Source organism: Patagioenas fasciata, chromosome 15 (genome assembly GCF_037038585.1).
Source record: "Patagioenas fasciata isolate bPatFas1 chromosome 15, bPatFas1.hap1, whole genome shotgun sequence".
In the NCBI taxonomy this organism is placed as follows: Eukaryota; Metazoa; Chordata; class Aves; order Columbiformes; family Columbidae; genus Patagioenas; species Patagioenas fasciata.
In genome coordinates, this window is record NC_092534.1 from 5,993,425 (window position 1) to 6,019,611 (window position 26,187).

Here is a 26,187-nt window from a genome sequence, read left to right on the forward strand (position 1 = left end):
GACTTAATGCTCAATTGAAATCCACTGTTTGACTGAACAATTAAAAGGCTTCTCTGTGAAATGTGGATGTTAATGACCATGGAATGAAATAAAATTAAATGATCAGGACCAGCAGCTCAAGCTCACTCTGTAAACATCAGGACTGGCTGAAGTGCAGCGTCTGTATTTACAGCAGAGCTGGCAGAAAGAAAGGTGTTAGTGTGCTTCAGCTGCAAAATCTTACTTTAAGTTGCTGATAAAGAAGTTTTGTTTTGTTTTGTTTTGTTTTTCACAGGAGCTTATGAGGGAGGGTTCTGGCACTTAAAGGGTTGCCTGGTTATACTGGTCTTGAACTGATGGTAGCATTGCACAGCAGAGAACAAAAAGGTCTACAGGGTCTTCAGCAGCTCCTGGTTAATCTGGAAAATGAGATCCGACCACACCTTTGAGGTTGTATTTTTTTCCTTGTAGAAAGGTGGTTTGGATTTTTTGTTTTGATGTTATTTCCTTTATTTTTACCTGGCTGGCAGGTTTTTTTGAGAGGGAGTAATAAGAAGAAATAGAATAGGTTGGTTACTTCTTTAAACACCTGGAGATCTTTTTTTCTCCGGTTTCAGCACTTGTCTTCCCAACAGTACTGCAGGACACAACATGACTGAATTATGACACATGTATAATTGAGATGACCATTTGTTTATCACAGCAATTTGCAAGATCTGGCATATTTAGTTCCCCTTCTTTCCGCATTATGTGTTGTTAGAACATGGTAACTTTAAATAACCATCAGTTTACCTCTGTTTATTTACAATTAAATGGAAGTGGTGTATCTTTTATGTAATAAAGACATACCAAATATACATGAAATTTATCAGATTGGAAGGAACGGGTTAGTAACATAGAACACACAGGTTTAGGTTATGGTTTGCTTTATTGCCATTGTTTGTGAATGCATTTACCTGTAAATGTTACTTTGGCATGTGATAATTAGAAGAAAGAAACTTATTTTTTTCTATTTTAGGAAGGCACAGGTTTTGCACCTGGGTCTGAAATACAATCTTTATAAAAAATTTGCAATATTGTATGCAGTTGTTTGAAAGATGGATTTCATGCTCAAAGGAAAGGAGCTTCACGAATTATGTTAACATTATATTCATTAAGAGAACTATGTAATTATTTAGTCTGAGCTTATATGGTCAGTGTTTGCTCCAAAATAAGGTTGGATGAGTGGGATTGCTTAGAAGGTGTCTGTACTGTGAAGGATCTCGTATATGCAAGGTGAGATTCTTTTTCTTATACAATGGCAGCTTTTGAACGGCCCTAGGCTGGAGTCCTTAAAGGGTCATTGTCTGAGTTTGAACTGTCTTCCAGTCAGCATGTTAGTTGTACAAATAGAATTAAACCTTTCCCAGGGGAAATCCATTTATTTGTTCCATGTGTAAAAGAGAGATAAATAAACCCACTTATTCGTACTGCCATTTAGAGTTGTGCAAGTCGACGTTGTCCGAGTTAGGCTAACGCAGGGGAAACACAAGAAGTACACCAGCCCCTATTGTTAATTAAAAAAATTGCTAGGGAGTAAATGGCAGTAGCTTTTTTAGATTGTGTGGTATGGTTTGCTAAATTTAGGCTAGAAAGGCCTGAGGATACTGATCAGGGAGCCTTCAGTGTGTTTGCTTCCTAGAGAAGCCTAAGCCTATGTAGTTTGTGCACGCTGTACTGGCATGTGATAGAACATATAGATGATGCGGAGCAGAAGTGTCCGCATGAGAGCTGTGGCTCTGCTGGATACCGGGGTACTCAGAGGTGCAGCAGAAAGTGCTCAACAGATTGGCTCTTGACATGATCAGAGAGTCCTGCCTGTACGCGTTGCTGTCCTGCGGAAGAGAGTAGTTCCTCATAAAATACATTAAAGTAGATTTGATCAGACTGTGAGTTTATGAAAGCTGGAAGAGTCTCGCTGCTGTCATGTAGTTGGAGGATGATCACATCCTGCAAAAATAGGCCTGGGAGTCTCCACCATTTTTTTCAAAAGTGATAACTATGTCTAATTTTCTAGCCAAGTGCATGAGTCGCTTTGGTCAGCTCAGTTTTAAGGGAAGAGGGCAGGTCCATAGGATGCTCCAAAGTGTCTGTTGCTTGAGAAATCAAGTTTTCATGTTGGCTTCTGCAGAGTAATTTTTGGCAGATCAGTAATTTCAAATTTGGTTCAAAACTGGAAATTACTCTCTCCTAGTCCAGTAAGGAACTGGATTTACACATTTTCCATGAGCAATGGATTAAAGTGCTGTGCACAAAAACTGGCCCAGGTTGCCTTCTGTTTTACATTTTTACTTCAGTTTTCTCTTCTGTAGAGATATTAACAAAACAGTTTGCTATATTTGGAATGCTAATGGCAGGCAAGTTATATCAAAAGAAGGATCTATTATTAAATTGACAGAATGTCAGTGGCAGAAATCAGCTGTAACTTGTTCTGCATGTCATTAGCTGGAAAAATGGCATGCAAATTTTTAACATAGATCAAGATTCCATTTCTCGTAGATTTTTGCTGTGTTAGACCTAGGACAAAATAAGAAATCATTCTTGGGCGTAGTTTGGTACGCGACAGAAATTGCAGTGTGTGAAGCAATTTTTACCTCGTGAGTAGTTTATGCATTCATTTCTCCCTTAGAAATAATGTTTACCTAAGTTAGTGAAACCTGGGTGAGGTCTTTTTACATTTAAATGAGATTTCCCACATATCTCTTTTTGACTGTCATATCCCTCAGTGTGCTTATCCAAATCCTACCCACATGCCACTATGCAAATGAAACACTCCCACATAGTGAATGTTCTGCACAGAAATCATGAAACGCCTAAGCAGCCTTTTTTTCCTTTTAACAAATTGAGTCCTAAAAAATATTCTAAAGAAAGTACAATTCTGCCCACCAACTGAGAATAATGCAGGGGCACCTTTACAGTGGTTTGTTATATAAGCTTATAGGAAGAAATGAAGCAAAAATTGCAAACTTTTGCTGCAAGTTTAGAAAGTTGCAGGCTGCTTCAGATGGACAATAAACTCATTAAAATCACTTAAGCTACTCTCATGTTTAAGTCAATAATAAACTGACACAGACTTAGCTGGCAAAACTCTACCTCCTTGACTGTAGAAAACTGCAATAATAAGACAGGGGTAAGAATAATTTGCTCCTAATACTTTTCCAAAGCATCAGCTACGGTTACATTGTTGGAAATGATGCTTTTCACAGCAGTAGTAAAACTGATGTGTTGATTGTTCTTGAATTTGCGGTGTCATACAGTTTCAATTTGCTTTGCCAGATGAGAGAAGCAAGCTCTGCTGTGCTGGCCTGTGCCAGAAATGCCCAGTTTAGTTCGTTCACACCTTCATTGCCACCGGCACGGTGGGTTCTCTTTTGCAGTCTTCTCAGAAAAACTTTTGTCAGTGGATCCCATGCATTTGAGAGTTGTTTTTTGTGTCCAGTTTCAAGACCAGGAGGTCCTGTTTGCATGTTCATGACAAGAGAACTGTTTACTGGGGAGTTGATAATCTTTGAGGGTTTAAGGTGGTGGATAAACATAAAAATGTGCATGCATCACAAATTGTTTTCTGTAAAAATCGTACATTTAAAAAACAAAAACTAAATGCTGTGAACAAAATCTAACACTGTAGCTCAAACAAATATATTTAAAATAGTCTTTGTTCTGTTACAATTGAAACTAAAGCAGTCATATTGGAAGCTGCATTCTTTTCCTTTTGTGTTTTGTTTTTATATTTTGCCCTTGTTAGTCAAAATGAATTAAAAATGACTGAGAGTTTATTGTTTGATTCTTCATAGTTCAGTGATTGGTCTCCATATGTTGAAATAAGTAACTATTTAATGCCATCTGTTTCCTTTGGAATTAAATGTATTTTCATCAGTGTCAAACATTTGGCTGATACTTGGGGAAAAAAAAAAAATTAAGCTAAATTCGAATTTATCTTTTACCAGTTCATATACCATCAATAGTATTTTGTTTTGGAAATCATTTAAATAACAATATATGTTATATTTTAAAACTGTAGGTCTTTTTTATTGTTAATACTTGAGGTATTATTTGCATTGGGAAATCACCTCAGACATTAAAAATAAACCTCATACACAAAATTGAACAAGAAACCTCACCCTAATTAGCTGAGTGGGATGTCAGTGATGTATAGGCCTTATTCAGGTCTTGTGTATGAAGGTAACTTTATCTAATGAATGTGCTGACTAGAAAACAAATTTATTTTAACATGGCTAAAAATTAGGAAAATGATTCCTCTATCACTTGAATCACAAGTTCTGTCTGCTCCTCACTTTTGCTCATGACACTGCAATTTCACTGCTAAGTTTTGAATGTTACTGATACCATCAGCTTGTTCCTGGGAAAGCTATAAAATCCTGAGTCAGGTCACTTGGCAGTCCAAGTGGAAGTGAAAACTGCTTTTCAGCTATATTGCGTTGCTTTAAATTGCAAATGTCTTTGTATTTGCTTCAGGTTTGGGGTTTCTTTTGTTTTGTTTTGGATTTTTTTTTTCTTCATTTTGCTTTGTTTTTAATCCTGCTGTTACACTCTCTGTGTTACAATCTAAGATTTATATTTCTTTGACTGTTTAATGTTTTCTTTCATCGCCTTCATAAATAGTAATGACTAGCTTATGTATATCCAGGGAAGTAAAGCAGAAAGCCCTTGAGTGTGCCAAGTCTGAAAAATTTTAAATTAGTGTATCAAATGTTAGAAGAAGAGGAATTAAGGCTCTTATCAGCTAACCATAAGCCAAGAATCTTTTAAATTCCAGCAATGGTTTGGTAGATACAGCTAAATCTAGCTTTACTTGCAAAAGACAATGGTAGGTGTGCGGTTCAAAGCAAAAGGTTTCAGCTTAGTGAAAGCTATTTAACATGTTATTCTTAATCCGCAGACAGGCAAATCTTTATTCCAAGGTGTAGATCATTTCTGTTAGGGGAATCCTGCAATTCTTAATGAACATTTTTCTTTTTCTCATTTCTAATTAGTTTCAGCACTTAGATTCCAGAACGCTAGCCTTCGACACTGAGGTTTCTGATGGTAATAAAGCACTTGAGGTGGTATTTAATTAGAGTGGTGATAGGAAAGACCTGAGCAGAGCTGAAATTCTAATCCTTTTGCATTGCTTAGTGTCCCCTTGTGATTGTGATTGATGAGCTGATTTCTCTTTACAACTTAATTTGCATCATGTGGTAGTACCCACAGGCAGAGGTGCTGTGTATATCTGGATGAGGGCTAACCGTTAGAACACCTAATGTGGTATATGGGTAGAGGTGGGGTGAACAGCTCTCTTAGCTCTTAAGCAACCTATTAAATAACTGGTTTATGGGAAGTTAATGCTAGTGCTTATAATACCTGTATCTACTTTTACCTTGAAAATATACATTCCACCACCCACTGTCTGTCTTACCCTTCACTTCTTCTATTAATCTCAGTTATTTTGTTAAAATGATCATTCTAGGTAGTGACTGCTACGAGGAAAGGCTATAGAGCTTTATCTGATTCTTAGAGGCAAAATAAATTGGTCAGGACTTACTTAAAAAACACATATTTTCCTTGTTACTAAAATTCCTTGTTAATGAAATTATGACTCTGAACTGTAATGGCAGAACTGTTTCTTGTTTGGAACCAAGAAGTTGTAGTGGGACTATCCAAACTTCTTATGCTGACAGTCTTCATCACCATCACAAGGCTTGAAAATTATATTTTACTGTAGTTTCTTTCCACAAGGAAGGTTTGTTTGCACCACGAAAGTCTGTTTAAATGGAAGGAGACTGGCTGGATTAGGATAGCTGGCCTGAAAGGCACTTCAAAGACAGAAGAATATCTTAATCTTACAAAGGAAGCATAATTGTATTTTTTATTATATACATAGCATGAAGAGTGTAGTTAAACATTCTTAATTGCCATAGCCATTTTCAGGGTCCAAAAAGCCAAATGAGCCGATAGTGCAGATACATGTAAGGAGCTCCCAAATTTCTTTAGAGCTTGCAGATAGTGACATGTTGAGCTTTGTCATTTCCTTGCTGATCATCTGACTGCAAAGTGCAGTATATTCATAAAAACAGTACACATCCCAAAATTCAATCTGACATAGTATCTGAGTAACTAGGTCAGACTTACTGCACCATAACTATGCTTCTACTTCCATGTTCTTGCTCAAATTAGTAGCCTAGACTTAAAAAACTGTAACAATTTCTGCAAAGCAAAAGCTCTGGTATGTGAAATGAAAAAAAGTTCAGCAGAGTATCTTCATGGAACATAGTTATCTCTGAAAACTGAAATGCAGCCTTGTGCAAAGAGTCTGTGCAAATTGCCCTTTTACTTCCAAATACTTTTGACGCTGTGTCGTTTACAGCAACATGCAGAAAGTTTGGATTATATTTGATTATAAAGGGTTTGGATTCTTCTGAACTTGTAATCCTAGTAAACTGTTGCTCAGGTGAAAGGACTTAATACACTTACCACTTCATCAAGATGAACAAATGTGAAGTGCCATAGTTGTGTCCAAAATAATTCCAAAATAATACCTTTTCATCTTCCAGATTCTGTATCGACTGGCCACAATGGTATCTAGAGTAAAAGGGAGCAGGTGAAATACAGTCTCTAAACAGTCCTAGTCCTGTAGCTTCAGGTTTCTGCTTAGAATAGCTCACAGTTAAGATATTTTGCATGAAACTTAAAGTGTATCTTGAAGGTCATTCATTGCTTTTCACGTTCATACTCACACATAGTGTTACCATGTCAATCAGATAGCTTCTTGCATCTGCTGTGCTCTCAGTTGTTGCAATAAATATTAAATTTGTAGGTGGGTGTAGACAGGTGATGCAGAGGAAGTAATGAAGGAGAATACAAAGAAGACTGAGGGAGGCAGAGGGAGGTTTAAAAGACAGAGAAAATTAAATCAGGATCTGAATGAGAAGAGAGGAGAATTCACTCAAAAGCGTGGCCAAATAAACTCAGTGCATTTGCAGAGGCAGGCTTCTACCTTTTAGGTTCCTATTTTGGAGCCTCAAGTTCTGTTGACACAGTTCTCATGTCTTCTGAGGTGGATTGAGTTTGCCAAAGTGCATGCTTGACATATGTGTCACTGAACAGTTTTGGTTAGTTTCCCAGAATAAAGTTCATGTTTCAACATTTTTCTCATTGTTTCTAGCCTCTGGTAGGTGAAAAATGGTTTACTTATGATGGATTATATAGTGATCATTTTTCATTGTTGTTCAGATAAGGCATTAAACATATGTAGAAAAAGCACATTTCAGTAAAAGCCTGTCAACTTTCTGTTTTGCGGTGCCTAAACACCTTTTCTGAAGCTGTCCTTCACATACCTGATTCTGCTAAGTTTGACAAAATTCGGTAGGCATTAGTGAGCTTATTAATTATTGTTCCTTTTAAAATGTACTTTTAACTAGAGGAAAGCAGATGATGTTGCATTACTCTCAAGAAAAATAGCGACACTCTCATTATACTTATTGCTGCTTCCGGGAAAATATCTTTCCTTTTACACAGACAGATTTCAGAAGAATGTACGTTATTGGCAGCACACATTACACTATAACTTTGAGTTCAGACACACTAGGTGTGCATTAAAAAGACAAGAGAATAGATTAGTTTGAGGGTATAATACATGTAAAAGTTGTTATATGCAGATACCAGAATATTAAATTAGAGGAAAAGGCTTCGTAGAGTCTCATGTAAGCCCTCGTGGCATGGATATCTAAGTAGGTATTCAGGTTTTTACCTTTAAGTATGCTGATATAATAAAATTTAACTTGACACAAGTGATGTACTATACCATGTGATTGTAATATTTAAAAGAAAAACCACTTTTCTGATTGAATACCTACCAGCTATCAATTTCTGTGTAGCAATATCTGATCTGAATTTCTTTTGCAGCTGGAATGCCAACACATTTGCTGTATTCTCCATCTTGCCAGGTGCACACTCAGCAAATACCGAACTGTTTCAAGATTATTTGATACCTTATTTAGCTAGTATTCTAGTATAAGAGACAGACAGTTCACTTTATGTGGATTAAAAGCAGTTTTCAGGATGTAACTCTTCTGTCCCGAAATGGTCTATGTGGATGCTTATTTTTACTAATTGCGGAGTTTGGAAGCTGTGGCTGGTATACATGCTGTGCACTGTGTAAGCACAAATGCTGTTGGATATGGTTGCTGTAAATTAGCCATATGCTTCTGGTAAATATGCCAAAGTTTTTCTCAGTGCTGTTTCAGTTTTGGAAATACCTTTCCTTCCACCAGCTCTCCATTCTTTACACACAGGGGCACACAATGGAACTGTAGACTGAGAAAGATCATTTGTACCCAGTCCCACAGTCTGTGTTGTTTTCAAATAATTTGTTGTTAGAAGCAGTGGTTTTTAAGCTTACCAGGGTTAAGCAGCATTTATATGGCAGAGGCCAACTTTATGGCAAGATTTACTAGCACATGCATATGTTCAGTTCTGAAGAAGAGCTCGGAAAAAAAACCATCTCTAGAGAAGTGCAGGGAGAAGCAGTGTAATTTTGCAGGTTTGAGACCAGTTTTAGTCCCTGTCCTATGCATGGGGAAAAGGAAATACAAAGGCAAATTTGCCATTCCTTCCATAGTAACAGAAGCTTTCTAGAGATTTAACAAAGTAGAACTTAACAATCAGTTTGTCAGTGAAAGTCCTTCCAGTGCTATAGGGACCGTTAAGGTTTTGCTCATTTTCTTCATAATTTCAGATTCATTGTGGCACTCAATATAATACATTTTTGTTCATTTTCAACCTATTTTGACATTCAGCAGGGTTTAGAAATGTATTTTGGTTGTGTAGGCAAATCTTATCTCCTTTTTTTATCTCATCAGTGAGAAGAGCTTTACCTTTCCTCAGTATTGTGGCTTGGTTTGCTAATAACAAACACTGGAGTAAAAAGTTACTTGTTAATGCAGTGACAGCATCTTAACATAAACATTAACTGAAGTACACAAATGATCTCTGTTAAAAGCAGAGCAAAGTGTAGCTGAGGCAGGAAGCCAATCTATCTGTTCCTTGTGCCCAGTGATATTTTGATAGTAATTTTAATCTTAGAAGTAAATAACATCAGAGATCATGTTCCATCATTTCATTTCAGTGCCAAAAAATGAATGCCACTTAAAACTGGTACTAAACAACATGGCATTGTTGTGTTAGCTGGTCATTGCAGCTCAGGTCATTTATGTTCCATCCTAAATAACAAAAATGATGGAAATTTAAAAAATAAACAGAGATGAGAAATGAGCATTGTCTAAAAGCAATGGTAAAATAGTTTATTTCTAGATTCTTTATGATTTTTTCTGAAAATTTAAATAATGGAAACAGGAGAATGGTGGATTTCTTGCCAATGAAACTATATTCAGCTCTGTTGAAATAACTTCATTTTAGTCGAAAGTTTATGGGTATGAAGATCACAATTACTGTATCTTGTAGCTGCTAAGTATGATTTATGGATATTTTGAATCATAAATATTCTCCCAGATTTGTTCAAAATATTGAGGTTGGACCTATAAAAGCAAAAATTCTACTTGCTGAAAAGTTACAGGTAAAATGCAGAATATATACACTTCCCACACACATTTGGACGTTATTGCATAGGATCTCCATGAACAATACACAGACTAGGTGTGTGGTTGTGGTGGTTTTTTGTTGTTGTTTTGGTTTTTTAATGGGGGGGAAAAAAGGAAATAATAGGATTTCATTTGCAATTTAAGATATTTATGGTCTGTGAACAATCTGCTTTTAAGGGCAAATAACAAGGCACTATTAAATATAGATGACATGAGTTGTAATACCGTTATTATATACAGACTAAAACTGAAAAGGGTTCGGTGAATAAGCAATGAACTTAATTTCCTTGAGCTGTTATTGCATGGTGCTCATGGTGGAGAACTTTGCACTTTTCCATGTTGAGCTATGAAAGGATTGTGACTCTCCAGTTCTCAGGTTTATCAAGGTGTCCCTGGATTGAAGCTTCATAGCTTAGTGTTATCTGCAAATTTGCTGAGGATGCGCTCTTTGTCATTCTCCAAGTTGTTGATAAATGTGAGACCCAGTCTTGCCCCTAAAGTGTTCCACTTACTGCTGGTCAGGAGCCAGGCATTAAGCCTTGGAGCCTGACAAACCAGCCAATTTTCAACCCATCTGACAGTCCAGCTGTTCCTTCCTCAGCTCTCAACCAGGAATGCTATGGGAGACAGCAGTAAAAGTGTTACTGAAATCAAGGCAGATTTATCTGTTGCTTGCACTTTGTCTGTGTTGCCCAATTGGTTTTTGAAGGCAAGCACGACTTTCCCCTGAAAAATCCATGGTGACCATTTCAAATTACGTAAGTCTCCTTTGTATGCTTAGAAATTCCAAAAAGATGTCCTCCATGGTCTTTCCAGGGCCTGAGATGAATCAGAGTGGTCGGTAGTTCCTTAAATCATCCTGCTTGCCTTATTAAAAGACAGGAGCGATGTTAGCTTTTTGAGTCATTGGAGACTTCCCCATCAGTATAATTTTTCGTAACTGGGCATGGGCTCATGATCACAGCAACCTACTCCTTCCACACCTTCTGCTGAATGCCTTAAGGCTTCAAATAATGTAAATATATCCACCTTCACTAAGTTGTTCCTAACCTGTTGCATCTCTGTTGTTCACTGTCCCTTTGCTTCCTTACCAATGCTGTCCATGATTTGGGTGCAATGATTTAGGATCAGACTTTAGCTGAAGTAAAAAAGACATTAAGTACTTTGCTAGATTATGATGCCTTTTTTATCAGAAGGCTGTCTCCTCCCTGCATCAACATTTTCCTTGAACTTCCTTTTGCAACAGGCAGACTTGGTATGTAGAATCCTTTCCTGTTACCCTTAATGTTTTCACTAGTCTTAGTTTTAGCTAGGCTGGACAAAATACCTTCCTGATTTTGTTGTCAAGCACCTGAGCAAGAATTTATGCTCCTCTTTTGTTGCCAAGCCTTGATTTCCACTGTTTGCATGCTCCCTTTTTGTGTCTTTCTTCATTGAGATGCTTTCTGCTTAACCATGTGGGTCTTCTGCTAAGTATCTTTCTTCTTAATGGATGGTTCCTACATGCTGAAGTTCTCTTTAATTAATGGCTCAATCAATCAGGCAGCTGCCTTGGACAATTTCCTCTCCTGAGTGAACCTCAGGGATTCCTGACAATTCCCTGGATAAGCTGAAGTCTCTTTTTCTGAAGCCCAGTTTTCTAACTCTGCTGCTTATCTTCCTGGTCTTCCTCAAAATTCCAAAACTCAGTCATGTCATTGTCTTTATGGAGCTTACCACATAAATCAAATTCTTAAATTTTCTTGGTTTAAACAAAGCAAAAGGAAACAAAATAACTCCCTCTAGTTAATTTGGGACAGTTTTAGAGCAATCCTTATCACTTCACTTGGCTAAGTTCAAGTGAACTGGCTTATAAAGCAGCCCTGTGCCCTTCAGTGTTTGCAAACAAATAGCTAAGGAGGTATGATCTTCAGTCCGCTTGGCTGCTTAGGATAACTTACAGCATTACATTCTCATTTCCCTTACTAACTGACTATGTTCTTTGTTTCATTTCAGTACAGTCAAGTAATGATCCTCCCCTTTGAGATATTGAAACTTGGACCTGTTTCACATGTAATGGATGAACTGTGGTTATTGTGGTACTGCCTTAGAAAATGATTCAGCATGAGGGATTATGAAGATAAATGTTCCCTTTCTTTTCTGAGACTAAATCACAGCTCATCAGTGAAAGATTGTGTCCCTGGTTAAGAGGTCGTTCAAAGAGACGGCATGCCAGTTGGTACTCAGATAACTGCTGCTGCCCCTCAGTCTCCTTGTGTAGCATTGCTCGCTTTGTCCTGTAGCCCTGTTTTATTAATACCACAAATCTGAATACCTAGGGCAGGCTGTATTTTTGATGCAGTAACTTCAGCACTGCTGTTGTAAGGCAGACAAAAGCCTGTCAGGCTGAACAGTTGAAACACTGTGCCTGTCCATGAGTGTATTTTCTTGGTTGCCTGCTTATACTTGTGGCACACATCACTCATTCTGCCTAATATTTTTTTTAATATGAAATCACTTGTTTGTACATGAAATATAATCAATTATGTACATATGAAACTGTGATATGGTTTCTCCAGAACAGGTGGCCTTCAAACATGTTGTCTCTGCATGTGACTGTAGGTTCACCACTTTGTATGGCTAACAAAGCTGGTAAATATTTTTTATGCTATATCCATTAGGAAACTGAAAAAGCAGTTCATTTAATATACACTGGATGAGGCAGCATCTGTAAATTGGGACTAACTTTGTGTAACTACTAACTTCAGCTAGATTAAATTACCTGATGTAGACACTTTTGAAAAACACAGCTGTACTCAGTCCCAATATCCTCAGACATTCAGTTAGGGTTTTTTGGAGTAGATTGCAATTGAGATGTTGAATTTTACTTACAAGAAATCTTAAATGAATTATTTTAGCTGTGTTACAAGAATTTCTCAGATTCCTAGAAATTATCTGACTGTCAAAAACTGTATACATGCAACTGGATTTGATTGCTGTTCGGTTCCCTTCTGCAGACCCTAATTTTTTGCATTGTTCAACCCTTGACCAATAAGGTGGCATTTAGAAAAGGGGTTTTTTTGACTCGTATTCTGGAAACACTTACACTTGTAACTTATACAGTAGGAATGGTCTCAGCGGAGTCCTGAAGGCTTAGAAAGTACGATGCAGGATTGTGTCAAGACCAGACATAGTCTTGCTACATAAGCATGGTTTGTCACCTGGGCTAGTATGTCTGGCATCTCAGAAGTGTTAACACAGCCTAGTAAAATAGTCTTGGCAACACATCTCCGCTACTTCTGCTGCTTGAGCTATGAATAGTATTTTTGTCTGTAATTATAAAAGAAAGCCCAATGGTTCGTGCTTTGCAGACGTGCAAGCTCCATGGTTGCAGTGCCTGTTTCTTTCCCCTCATGCCCAACATCAGTTGTGGTAGCTCTGTGATCTGTGTTAGTTGAATTGCAAGAACAGATTGATGTTTTTACTGTTTCCTGTAAAGGTCTGTAATTTACCACTTGGTCTATGTTGCTTTCATTCTTGCAAACTGAAGACTTAAGATTATTAAGAAATGTTTTCTCATGACAAATTCTTTTATGTCAGTATAGCATAATACATGCCTGCTGCTTTGTCCCCTTTCTCCAGCTCCCATTGATTGTTTCTTCAGTGCATTAACCTCTCACTTCTCTTGTCACAAGTGCTTGTGAACTGATTTGGGAACTGATCCAGCTTTAAAAATCCCCTATCTTCAATCAGTATTGCAGTAAAAAAAAAAAAAATAAATTGGCTTTTTCAACCACTTTCTTAGATACTGAAAAAAAAGAAAATGGACATATTAGCTTTACTACAATTCAGCTTTGGGAAGTGGCAGTGGTTGTCAATAAATTAATATATGAAATAGAATAACATTTCATTTCAGTAGAAATATTGCAGGTAAAATTAGAAAGCTTCCATGCCTGTAGTAGTGTAATAAATCACAGCATCTTAAAAGCAGTAAAAAGTTTCAACAGTGACAATTGGAAAGAATGAAGGTGTCTGAGAGAATGCTTTCTTCCTATGTATCGATACATCCATAATACTGTGTGGCCTTGAATGTAGACAGGAATTCAGACTAGCAGTTAGGTTTTGGTAAGTTGTTTGCCTTCTGTTAAATGTAAGTGAATTTATATAGCCTTCCTGCTTTGCAGGGTGTTGTGATGTTTCATTAGTCTGCTCCATACTTCAGGCCCTGACACAAAATGAACATTTCATTTTTTAATATATACATAGCAAGAGCACGGACTTTGACTGGAATATGTTACACGTGAAGAGGATGAAAAGTAAATGTTTCTCTCTAATGGGAGTAAAGAGGTGGTACTTTCTCACTAAGGTAGTAAAGAAATTCTCTTTTGCTGACTTACATTTTTCCCCTATGCTCACTGAAAAAGATTTATTTTTCATTATCTTTCTTATTTTTGAGGACGCGCTTCTTTTGGAACAAGATTTTTTAAACGAAATCTGAATTTGGCTCTGAACTGAGCCTTCCAAAAAAGAGAGGTGGCTGGAGAATTCATTTTGTATGATTTCAGAAGCAAATGATCTGAGTCAAGTGGCCTGGTCAGATAATTAAGCTATAACAGAGAAAGCTAGCAGAGTCAGTCAGTTGTGATTATCGGTGCGGTGTGGCTGGATGTCTGATTCTTCCTGAAAAACCTGAAGTGGCTAATTTTATTATCATTAATTGGGAGTGCCAGGAACAAATCTGGAAGAGTTGCACTGCTACTTTAAAGAAATCCAATATATTTCAATTGGAATGTAGGTGTAATGATGAACTGATGCCTGTTTATCTGCAGTTCTGCCCACTCCTTAGAATTCGAACGTTTGTAAGAATTAACTCCCATGTTACATACTTGCCCTGTTTCTGAATTCTTATCTCTGTAGGCAGTCTGTGACAGAGAGGCAATAAATGTGTATTATTTGGGGCTATTAGATCTTTTTCCCCCAGCTTTTTCCTTCTTTTATTTTTGTTCTTGTTGCTGTGGGTTTGTTTTGTTTGTTTGTTTGTTTGTTTTCCTTTATTATGTGGTTTAATTAGAACTTTAATGATTTTAAAACGACCTCCAGAGCATCTAGGAAAGTTCCTTTAATAGTGAAGCATTAAGTTGCTGAAAGTACCTCACAGAACTAAACGTTGGAAGCATTTCTGAAATATTTCCCCTGCTAAGCAAGAGGGATGTCATGAATTGAAACAAAAAAGGAAACAATATTTCATTTGTATGGAAGGATAAAGTACATTTAATCTAAACCAGGCTGCTTCAGTATTGATGGTTTACTTGTGGAGTTCAGCAATTTTAAAATAGAAATCTTATTGATATTAACTCCACCACATGTAGGACAAATTAATCACATAGAAATGTACACATCTGACTGTGCATTGTCGCTATCAAAAAGCCAAAGCACTGGAAGTTTAGGGGGTTTTGTAACTTTGAATACAGCCGTCTTAATTTTAAAACAAAAACGTTCAGCTTCCAACAACTTCCATAGTAGCATTTCTAATGTTTTTTAAACAGCTATTAATGTAGTCAAGCTGTGTTTTTTCTTCTTCTGTGTGTAATCATCTGCTCAGTGGTGCACTCCATAACTAGTAGCAGGAGACAGAGGAGTGGCCTGCTGTGATTGATGGGGCGAGATCCCAGCAAACTGAAAGAGTCCCATCTGGATTAGGTTTTGGGAGCAATCAGATGTTGAGAGGGAGGTCAGGAAGCCTCGCCTTGGCTCCCCCTCCTTCAACACCCCCGTCAGCCACACTCCTGCACACGTTCCATTGCTCACACGCCCTCAGCCATAATTGATGCTTGCTTTGGGCAGATGCTGTATGGCCTGGGACTAGAGCAGCTGCTAACTTTATGGCGAATAAAGGGAGCAGGATGGTACAGCAGGTATTTTCACTTTTATTTTCACTTGAACCTCTTGATTTTAGTCAAGCCAGGGCATTTCTTATAACCAGCTGCACCACTGCATGCAAGACTTCTAATATGTGTTTTGTTGCTTAGTCTGAAGGAGAGCAAACTACTGTGGTGATTATGTGTCTCTGCTGTGCTTGATATATCTAACTGAGCTGTTCTTATAACCAGCAGGTTTACAGAGTAATGTTGCATTTTTCTTCTTTGTTTCCGTGCCCTAAGGATATGATGCAGTTTGGCTCGTTTAACTACAGTATGAGAGGCTTTCTCTAAATGTGAAAAATCTCTTGCCAAAGAAACAAAATGCACCAAACAGAAAATAGAGTAAAAGAAACAATAAACCACTAGCTAGACTTCAAAATGCAGGCGAGCAGAAAGGTTTTCATTGAATACGTTTTTACGCTGCAAATGTGTTTTTAAAAAAGAACACTGCATAAGTAAGGTTTTCTGTGCTCTCTCTTTTGTGTACAAACATAACAAGCTTGCTTTATTATGTTTTGACACGTTTCATGCATTTCTTAATTATGAAATCCTTTCAGAGCAGAAGATGCTGAAAAGGCATATTCAGATCTGAGATACTAGAAGCTTTTAAAATTCTAAGCTTTTCTTCAAATGGAGTGATATGTATGGAAAAGGAGTGACTTCAGTTACCTACCTCATTGGAATGCTTTTTTGTTGTTGTTCTTTAGAGTTCAACATTTAACCAGAAAGCAATAAATTTGATTTTATACGCTGCCACGTAAAGCATATTTTTCAGTTGAAATGTGGTTTTCATTAAAACTCAGGCCAGAACATTTAGCAGATCCTGACTGTCTGCCATCCTTTGTTCTTCTTTCTGTTGCCAACAACTACTTTATTAAAAACCATGCACAAAGTGAGCATTAAGGGGTCATTTAATCTTAAAGATACTTGGAACTGAGTCTGAAGGGACAACTTCTGTTTAGCCTCTCATGCCTACGTTGTATTAAGCAACGTCTGTGTATTATAATCCGCAGTTTTGAGATTACTTTAATACCCAAGTTCATAGGCTAATTTAGCATCAATATTTCCTGTTGCTTTCAGGAGGATTCCATATTTTCAACTTAATGCGTTAAATCTATTATTTCCTTTATTCATTTTAGTTCACTGTATTTTAAAGATCACAATAAAGAGACATTTTAGGTCATTATGAAGAACTTTTGGTTCTTTAAAATCTATTCAAATGTATCTTACTGTTGTGTAGTCTGGGGTTTCCATGAACCACATGTGTATACAAATGTGTGTTGACACTGCATTATTCCTGATATAAATTAATATTCTAAACAATAAGCTATTGACTTGATACCCATGTAAGTGGGAAAGAACATGTTTATACATACATGCTTTTATACTACATTGTAATACCGTGTCTGTTGAATTAATTGTAAATCATAAATTCACTCTAATTTTGAAGGCTAGGAAAGGCTACAGTAGACACTGATTTTAAGAGATTAACAACTCAGATTTATTGCCCCTATCATTTTAAACTTATGGCCTACAGTAGTGTGTGTAAGTGCAATTTCTTTTGTATTTTGCCCTCCCTCTGCCACCTCCACCCCCTCAATTTAATGAACACAGAATGCCTGGGCTGATAATCCTGCATGCTATTTTTCTGCGCTAAGCATGGTGGGGTTTGTTTGTTTAATGGCAAGGCTGTAAATCCCTGAATTTATATATATCTAATCCCTGAAGTTATATATATAAAAAACCAAACCAAAACAACCACAAAACCTTGACCCTTCATTGTTTGCTTATTAATGGGGTCTTGGTTATAAATAAGCGATCCAGACCTCAGTTTAACAAGTCTAATGAAAGAGGTAGAAGAGTCTCAGCAATGTGAAGGTGCTGGAATTGTCAGTGCAGTTTGCCATTTTATGGTAAATCTAAAAAGTGAATCATTTGGAATGACTGGTAAAAATAATAAAAATGTTCAACCCTCTTAATTAAATATTAGCTGCAATTAGCACTAAGTATGAATGCTTTGAATATTAATTAGGGTCTTATGGAACTGCTGTCAATGTTAATGAGAAACAGTGGGGTCTTGGCAGCATCTGGTTTAGGACTCAAGGTAGTATAAAAACCTTTAGATCAAATGCACCTGGACATTAGCCCTTGGTCCCTTTGTTGCCATTATTGTCCTTTTTTAGCAGCTGCTGACTCTAATGTCACGTTTAGCATCTGACACGAAGGAATAGCTTAAGGACCAGCAGTAACCAGCTACTGTGTTTTAGAGCCAGCACAGTGAAAGAGCTTGTATAGGCACAAGTTTGATTTGCTGTTGTTCATTCTTACCACTTGCTGAAGTCCTTTGTGAAACAGTTGCTTTTAAAATTTAAGGTCCCCTGCCTCCCACCCCCAAGATTTAAAAATACTTCTTTAACATTTAACAAATTTCTCTGGTGTAATCCAATCATTGCTTGTTTTTACTTCATCTGGAATTTTTTTTTAATATAGTGAAAATATTAGGTAAAAGAAGAAAGGGACCTCACCATTTTAATGTAACAGATATATGTATGCATTTACAAGAGTTTCTAACTTCCGCTGAAATTTAAACAGGGCAAGTTTCAGTGAAGCACTAACCTTGGAATGATTGTACATACATTCAAATGAAACTTCTTGACTTAACACTGTCAAGTAGGTAAATGTCACTGTTTTCATTTTAGAGATGGTTGAATAAGCAATGTAAACTACTTCCTCAAGGCCATACAGTAAAATCGTAGCATAGATGGGATTAAAATTAGGAACCGTGTGATTGTTTTAAGACACACAGAATACCTTTTACAAAGGAAAGTTTAATTTTCTCTTCTAAGCCTGCCACGTGCCAATGCTTATTTCTATACTGTAATTTTACTAAGTCTTAAAAGCTCTTGAGTTTAGAACCAGTTCAGGTCAGAGAACTGATATCTGAATTAGCTGAAATGACCTTAAGTATGAAGTGCAAAAGCATGTATTTTATTCATCCAGCCTATTTTGAAATCAGGACATCAAGGACTGATGAGTACAAATAAGCAAAATCCCTACCGTATTCCTCTGCAGGTACTTACGTGTGCTTTGGTGGGAGAATGACTGTGTGTTCTAAAAACTAATCCAAATTTTACTCAAATACTCATTTTTACATTACTTGCTATTTAGAGGGATAATTTTATCTTGCAAATCAGCTCATCAGAGTTTGGGGTGGTCCCTGTATTAATGACCTCTAGTGTTGTGTCATCTGCAGTGTCATGTTTTGGACATCTTTTATACAGGTTCTGAAAGACTGTTCTGTACATTTCCCCCATTAGAATTATTACTGTTTGATATGAGCAGAGCATTCAATCAGAACTCTCTTATGAATTAACATGCTTGACTATCCTTTATTATAGCGAATGTAAAGATGAATCTAGCTATAGAGAGATGAGGGCATTTGTTTTCAGTCCTGTAGCCTTATTGCAAAATGGAGTTGAAGTACTATTGTCTTTGAATCTGAAGCCTTTAAAATTCTTAAATCTAGTTCTTATGAGAGCCTACAATGTATAATTTTTATTTTAGGTTAACTTAAGATTTTTAACCGATGCATTTTGAGATTCAAATGTTTAATATTTCAATTTGATCTCATAATTTTATTTCAAATTGCGGCATGCAGGTGCTCAATACAGTGTACCTGAAAGTATTTGCAAATATATCATAGAGCATTATTTCATGTAAATATTTTCAGTATGCAGTTAGGTTAACAGTGTGTCCCCAAATCCTGCTTGATGTGTAGGTTGCATATATTGTATTCTGCAAATAGTAGGTTGTGATGGATCACAGACCACGGGCTGACCTTTGCAGAGCTCTGTGGTGGTGGTTGTGCTCGGTAGCCTTTAGAATAAACTGGACTCTGCCCCGCTTCGTTGTCTGAGTTGAGGCACTGGTTTGGATACGTTTCACTGACCTTTCCCCGTTAAAGAATAGTCTGTAATTATACAGAGAACAGCAGATTTATTTGTCTAATTTCAATAAGATTTAGTAGGGTTAGCAAAATGGATTTAATTCAGATAAGAAATTTTCTCCTCAAGAAACAACCATTGTGCCCTTTTCATGCCAGCAATCTCAGCAGAATACTATCATCACTTTTTGCGTTATGCCTGCAGGATCATAGCTTCTTTTATCTCACGCCATGTTTCTTCTTCCTTTTTTTCCTTTTGATTCTTACAGGGTAATCAGGAAGCTACAGCACCTCCTGACACGATGGCACAGCCTTATGCCTCAGCCCAGTTTGCTCCACCTCAGAATGGTATCCCTGCAGAATACCCAGCCCCACATCCCCATCCAGCTCCAGACTACACAGGCCAAACCACTGTTCCAGAGCACACGTTAAACATGTACCCTCCTGCTCAGACGCACTCCGAACAGAGCGCAGCCGACACAAATGCACAAACTGTCTCCGGCACAGCCACAGTAAGTCAAGGTTTCAGCTGTTTCTAAAGCCGTACGTTTCAAGTTCTGTGTGTATTTATTGATAGCATTTATTCTTATGTTACACTTAGTATTGCACTTCATTTGTATTATGATTGCTCACTGTTACAAGGTTGAAAGTCTGTCAAAGTTTATCTTTGAACTTGGAGAATATAATTTTGCTGCTTCTGGAACGGCTTAGGAAGTGTGGGGGCTTTGTCAAATCTGTAGTTTCCTTTTTCTACAGGCAAAATGATTAATAGCAAGCCCACAAATCGAATAACAAAGTTTCGAAAAACTTTGTAGAAGAGTGTTTGTAAGCATTCATTTGGAAAAAAAAAAAAAAAAAGACTAATATTGTTGTTTTTAATGACCTCTATTTTTGACACTTACGAGTAGATTTTCATACAAGCGTTCATTGAATGATACTGCATTGAAATTACTTGTGGAACTGTGTGAACGAGTATTGTGAAGAGCATATCTGTAGTACTGTATTTTCTACAGAGCTTGTTTGTGCAACCATTACCAAAGGTGTTTGTGGATTTGTGCTCAGCCGAGCAGAAATGGTAAACTTTCCTTCTATTTGATTTATATGTGAAGTCTTGAAGTGTCATGAATTATGCAAGAGACTCCTTGGATGGCCCTACCTTGTAATTTAAGTCATAAATTTCACACATTGATAGTTTAGTGCTTCTGTCTTAATTCTAGACTGGGACCCAATCTATCCAGTGCTAACAACTGTCAAAGTTCTGAGCCATCAGCCACCTGTGGTACACATGTAGGGTCTAGCACAGAGCAGTGCACCGCAGTTCGAGCAGGTGCTCCAAACATCTCTACAAGCTGTCCTCAGCCTTGCCGTGACCATGCTCCATGCCTCATCTTACCTCCCCTTCCTTCCCTGCAACATGTCCAACTTGAAAAGTTCCATGCATTAGGGCAAGAGGAAAGGGAAAGCATGTTTCCTTAAATGTGGCATTCTGAAGAGTTACGATTATTGCCATGTCACTAATTTCTTTATATGGATATGAACACGAAAAAAAAGAATAGCAAAGGCAAAAAATAATATTCCTTGCTACTGTCATGGGGATGTCTTTGCGAATTAATTACACAGTTTTGTGGTTTGTGCAATAAAATGTTTCAGACCTTTTATTTTTGACTTGGTAACTTTGTATTGCTTTGATTGGCCCTTTGCTCTAGTAGTGTTGAGAAAGTGTAAGTTGAAGATCATCCTGTTTACTTATACCTCATAGTATTCTTTACCACTCTATAGTGTCTTCTCTGATTCATCTCTTTGCTCAGTTAACTTCCTGGTTCTTTCCAGATTTTAAAATTTTCTTCCATAATCATTTTTTTATTGTTATCAAAGTCTTGTCATGTGCCACTGTCATTGGTTTAGAGCAGGAACCCTAAGCTGAAGAAATTGAATATGGACTAAAAATACAGTCTTTCCTACTGTCCCTGTCTCATTCTTTCTATATTCTGCTCTTTGGCTCACTCTTTTGACCACTGTTGCTCAGTGAACAGTCCACTGTGGTGCCCAGCTCAACATTTTTGTATTTCGAAGCTGTTGGTCTGTTTGCTGTTCAGTTCTGAAGTAGAAGACTGTTGGTGCTAAAATCAATGGTAAAACACCTGTCGATGTGAGTGGGACAGGAACTCATCCCTCATTTATTGCTTTCAATTTATTGTGCTTCCTCACAGTTTGAAGAAGTGTTAGTCTCTCTTACCAGAAAAGTCTGGTTGGAGTTTTCCCAACATCTTCCATAGCAAAGGCTGATGAAAAGAAATACTTTGGATTGTCTGCAATGCCCTTATCTTCTTCAAGGGTTCTGTTCAATCCTAAGCATTGCAAATCCAATGATTCCCTTGAAAGTTTCCTACTTCTCATATACTAATATTATTGTTGTTTGTTTTTGTATCCTTTGCTATGTGCTTTTCTTATTTCCTTTTTACCTTCTTAATACCAAACTTGTATTCTACCTGTCATACACTTTCTCCCTTCTGGTTGCATTTTCATTCTCCAGAGGATAGCACTTCAATTCCACTACCATTTTTTATTTGGGAACATAGGATAGTTATTTGCTATTTTTATTATGGATCCTTTCCTTGCCTTCCTGTTTCCTTTCTTACAGAGGAATGCACATAATTTTTGAAGTAGCTCCCATGCTGTTTATAAAGAATCAGATTTCCTTACTTTTGACTTTAGGGTATTTTGAAAAAGTTCTGGTTTGTTTTTTAAAATGATATTTTTTTTTTCTAAATTGCAATGTTATATTGAAAGTTGTGAATACTGTTCCTCCCTGGAGAACAATGCTTTGAAAGTACAAGCTTACACAAAGTATGTATCTGTAGATCTACATTTTCAAAGTAGCCTTGCCATTTAGCATATTACTCACCCGTTAGTTTTACAAACTTACAGTCCAATATTGTTTGCACAATTAAATTATGGATAGCTAGATCTCTTATGCTGTGTCTCATTGCATTTAACACACTGTAAAGACAATAGACATACACAGATGGATCCCAGGCAGATTTGACATGGGCTTTGTGATATTATGAGGGTCCAGCTGTGTACATCTCTCTGTAGATTTAATAGATGTTTTTATTATGAAATAGAGCTTAAATATCACTGTGTCAACATTGTAACTCCATGAGGTCTTAATTCTTGAACAACAAAAAAAATTGTTTCTTTCCAGTTCCTGCTATGTTTCTGAATAGTTGGTTTCCAGTCTTAAAGAATTTAAGTGTAATTGATGTGGGGACATTATGGCATTTGTTTGCTAGGTTCCAAATTTTTACATAGTTTCCTTTCAGTAAACTGTATTATATGTATTTAAAAGAACAATCATTCACAGAAGAATACTGTTGTGATTATTGTAGATTAGACAAGCTGTTGGAGGCAAGACCAAATTTTGAATTTTTTTATTCGCATGCATATTTATATACATGTGAAGCTGGATGCACCACGAGGGATGGATCTTAAAATTTTGAAATAAGGAGCTAATGAACTGCAGAACAATTACCTAATTTGAAGAACTATTACCAGAAGTCACGTAAGCTCATCCATGAAGGACTTAATCCACGCTGTGGCTAGGTACATACCCTGGCTTTTTCTGTGTGTCCCAGTTTTTTGTCTGAAAGAACCATGCACTGAAGCGAGAGCTCACATTGGGTGCAGTGAAACCTAAACCAGATAAAGATATAAATAATAGAGGTAGAAATAAAAGGGTTCTGTGCAACTTCTCTTGAATCCTTCACTGCAACACAGAGTGTGAGCCAGCTGGAACCTCTGTCACTATCCACATTTGCTGCAAATTGAACAAGATTTCAATCATCAGTTTTATTACAGATTTTCAATTTTGTGCACAGTAGCGTGCTATTAATACAGAAGGTCTGTAGACTTGATTTCCTTATGAATAGAATCTACAGGTTCTGGTAAAGGTGTCCTGTGTTGTCTTTGGACATTGAGTCTTTAAAAATGGGTGTAAAGTACTTACCAAGCCAAAAAGATGGTGCTTTAAACCAACTTTGAGCTGGTGCGGGACGGTAATGAATACAGCCTTACAGAGTATATAGTGTTTTCTATATGCTATGAAAGCAGCCGTATTGTCTATATGTTATGAAAGCAGACAAATCTGACCAGAAGAGAATGTTTTGATTGAAACGAAAATATTTTGTTGAGAACTTAATATGAAGGGTTCTTTTTTGTCCTCTTGGTTTTTGCTTTTTATAACACAACATTGTGTTAACCCTTGAGCTTCTCCAAGGAACACACATAATATCTGAATATATAATATCTCTGGGTATCTTTTGTCATTTGTAGCACTGACATCTGCTGTGTCAAAACCCATGCAATTTTCCTTACACTTCTTTATTAATTTAGTTCCAGAGTTCTTCTCGGTTAAGAAAAAAACCAAAACAAAACGTTTTCTTGATTGCTTCTGCTCCAATTGACTAACAACTACTTTGAAAATTGCAATTAAGAAGTATGGAATGTTCTGAAATTGTTAAGATTTTTTCTGCATGCTATGCTAAACTAAATCAAATATAATTTAATGACGTTTAATTTAGCAGTGAAAATGTGGGATTAGAAACACTCTTGTACTTCTAAAAAATGTGAAAATTTTTAATTTATTGTTTTGATAAAATACTGTAAACCAGTATTCTGTTAGGGTAACTGTTGGACGTAAGAGGCGCTTGGATTGCATGTATAGGGGCTACTGACTTTGCGGTTTGATACTATGAAACAGGACGAAATGTACAGGGTGAAAGGGAAGTACATTTTTAAAGACAGGATGATTTAGCTGAAATGATATAAAATCATCTGTAGGTACTAAAATACTGTCAAAACTTACTTTGAGTCTTCTCTGAATAATACGGTTTTCATCTTGGATCAATATGTTTCTTTAACCTTAATCAAGGAAGTAGTCCATCTGAGTATATGCACAATCAATACTTATCCAGCACTGGGTTATTTAAGTGCTGGTAGACTTTTGCAGTTGCATGGCATCAAATGTGCTTTTAGTCATTAACAAAAATATTAAATTGCTTCTTTCAAGAAAGATGGATCAATGATAAGTGCGTTACAAAGTTATGGTAAAAGTAATGTCTGACGATCATGCAGAGTGGTTTTGAGAGTTATGTTAAATATTTACATATTTTAAAGTATTTTAAGAAAGAAATTTGATAATTTAATGAAATGTGGAATCATCTTTTACCTGTGTAGATAGATAGATAGATTGATAGATATGGAAACATATGTACAATAGTACCTATATAATTCCAAGAGTAAAACTTGTCCAATTTTTGCCTGTGGTTTTTATGCACAACTTTTCTTGATGTCAGTGGGGAATGAGTATGTAAAGACAAATGTCATTAACTGGGCATGTGTAAGAAAGCAGGTAACAGTAAAATAAATATTGTTTCTAGTGTTTGCTATTTTAAGTGTTTTATACTAATAATGGAAGCAAATATCATGGCATGGTAAAAATTTGGCTTGTAATAATGCTCTGTGTTTTCTTTATGTGTGTGTACATAAAAACTATTCTACACTAAACTTAATTCTACTTTTGCATTATGGAAACTTGAGATCATTGTGCAGTTTTCTGCCTTGGACTGTGACTTCTTCAGGTTTCACAGGCTGAAAAGCCTTGATAAGTTGTGTGCTTGGATAGGAATCCTCGAAGGAAAATGCAGTTGACTTAGAGGAGTGTTGGTGATTCAGTGCATGGTGGGTTTCTGTCTGAGGTGGCTCTGCATCAATACTCAGCATGGCACCGAGGGATGCTGTGCTGCTCAAGTCCTATGGAAGACGTGTAGTGCAGAGGTGTGGGGTGTCTGTGATCAGTGAAGATCATGGGGTATTTTTTGCATAACTCTGTTGTGGCTAAATTTTAACTTAGTTACTAGCAAATTTCCTCATGTAGCTTCCACTGAACTTGATACTTTTCTGTATGAAAATAATAGATATACTAGGTACTAGATATCTGTTGTTACAGTTACCCTGCTTTACCTCGAAATTTTGTAGATTCTTTGAGATCTAATAGTTTCTAAGTTTGATGATGTAATTTCTTGGTGTTAATTATGTCCAGGTTTGTGCATTCTGTAGTCATGTTACTGAGGCCATCTCTTAATCTAGAGATTTGGGAAGATTTAGTGGTGCTCTAGAGTGAAAAAGTATGTACCATGTTGAACCTGGTTGTTCTGGGGAAGAGAAAGATAAACAACCTTTGAAGTTTTTTCTTCCTTGGTACTAACTGTTGCACTCTTTAATTTGGGTAAGAAAACTGACAGTAACAAGCATTTACAGGGAAGTATTTTAGTGCATTGTCTAAGCCTGCAGGTGGGTAGATTGTTGCTCTAGTTCTCTGCAGTATATTTCCATTTTTTTATTAGCTCTTTGCCCTGTTCTTTATGTAAATTATTGGTGTGATTTTTTTTTTCTCCTTTCTTTATTTTCTCCTTAATGCTTTGTTCTTCTCCTTCTCTCCTCCTATTTTATTCTTGGTCTGTCTGTCTCCTAGAGGTGTGGGAGACATTAGCTGTTTCAAGAAATTCTTCTCCATATTAAACAGCAGGCTGTATCCTGCTTGGTTTAGACGTGTCCATCAGTTGTTCTTGTTCTTACAGCAACGGCTGATTCAAGCAGAGATGCCTAAAACAGAGTTCTCTGTAATTTGCTGGTTCATTGTGTAACTGTGGTTGTGCTTGTTAGCCTTGAG

General features: G+C 36.9%; 1 protein-coding gene across 44 annotated transcripts in view; it reads left to right on the top strand.

Moving 5' to 3' along the window:
- RBFOX1 (RNA binding fox-1 homolog 1) overlaps positions 1–26,187 on the top strand; it is a 1,107,892-nt gene that overhangs the window by 954,579 nt on the left and 127,126 nt on the right. For 40 of the 44 annotated variants that reach the window (XM_071814923.1, XM_071814928.1, XM_071814931.1 and 37 more), the window contains one exon: positions 19,727–19,969. In XM_071814923.1, the coding sequence (XP_071671024.1) occupies positions 19,727–19,969 (243 nt within the window). Of the gene's footprint in view, positions 1–15,399; positions 15,509–19,726; positions 19,970–26,187 lie in introns of those variants that run through there. The other 4 variants (XM_071814935.1, XM_071814939.1, XM_071814940.1 and 1 more) reach the window with 3 other exon arrangements.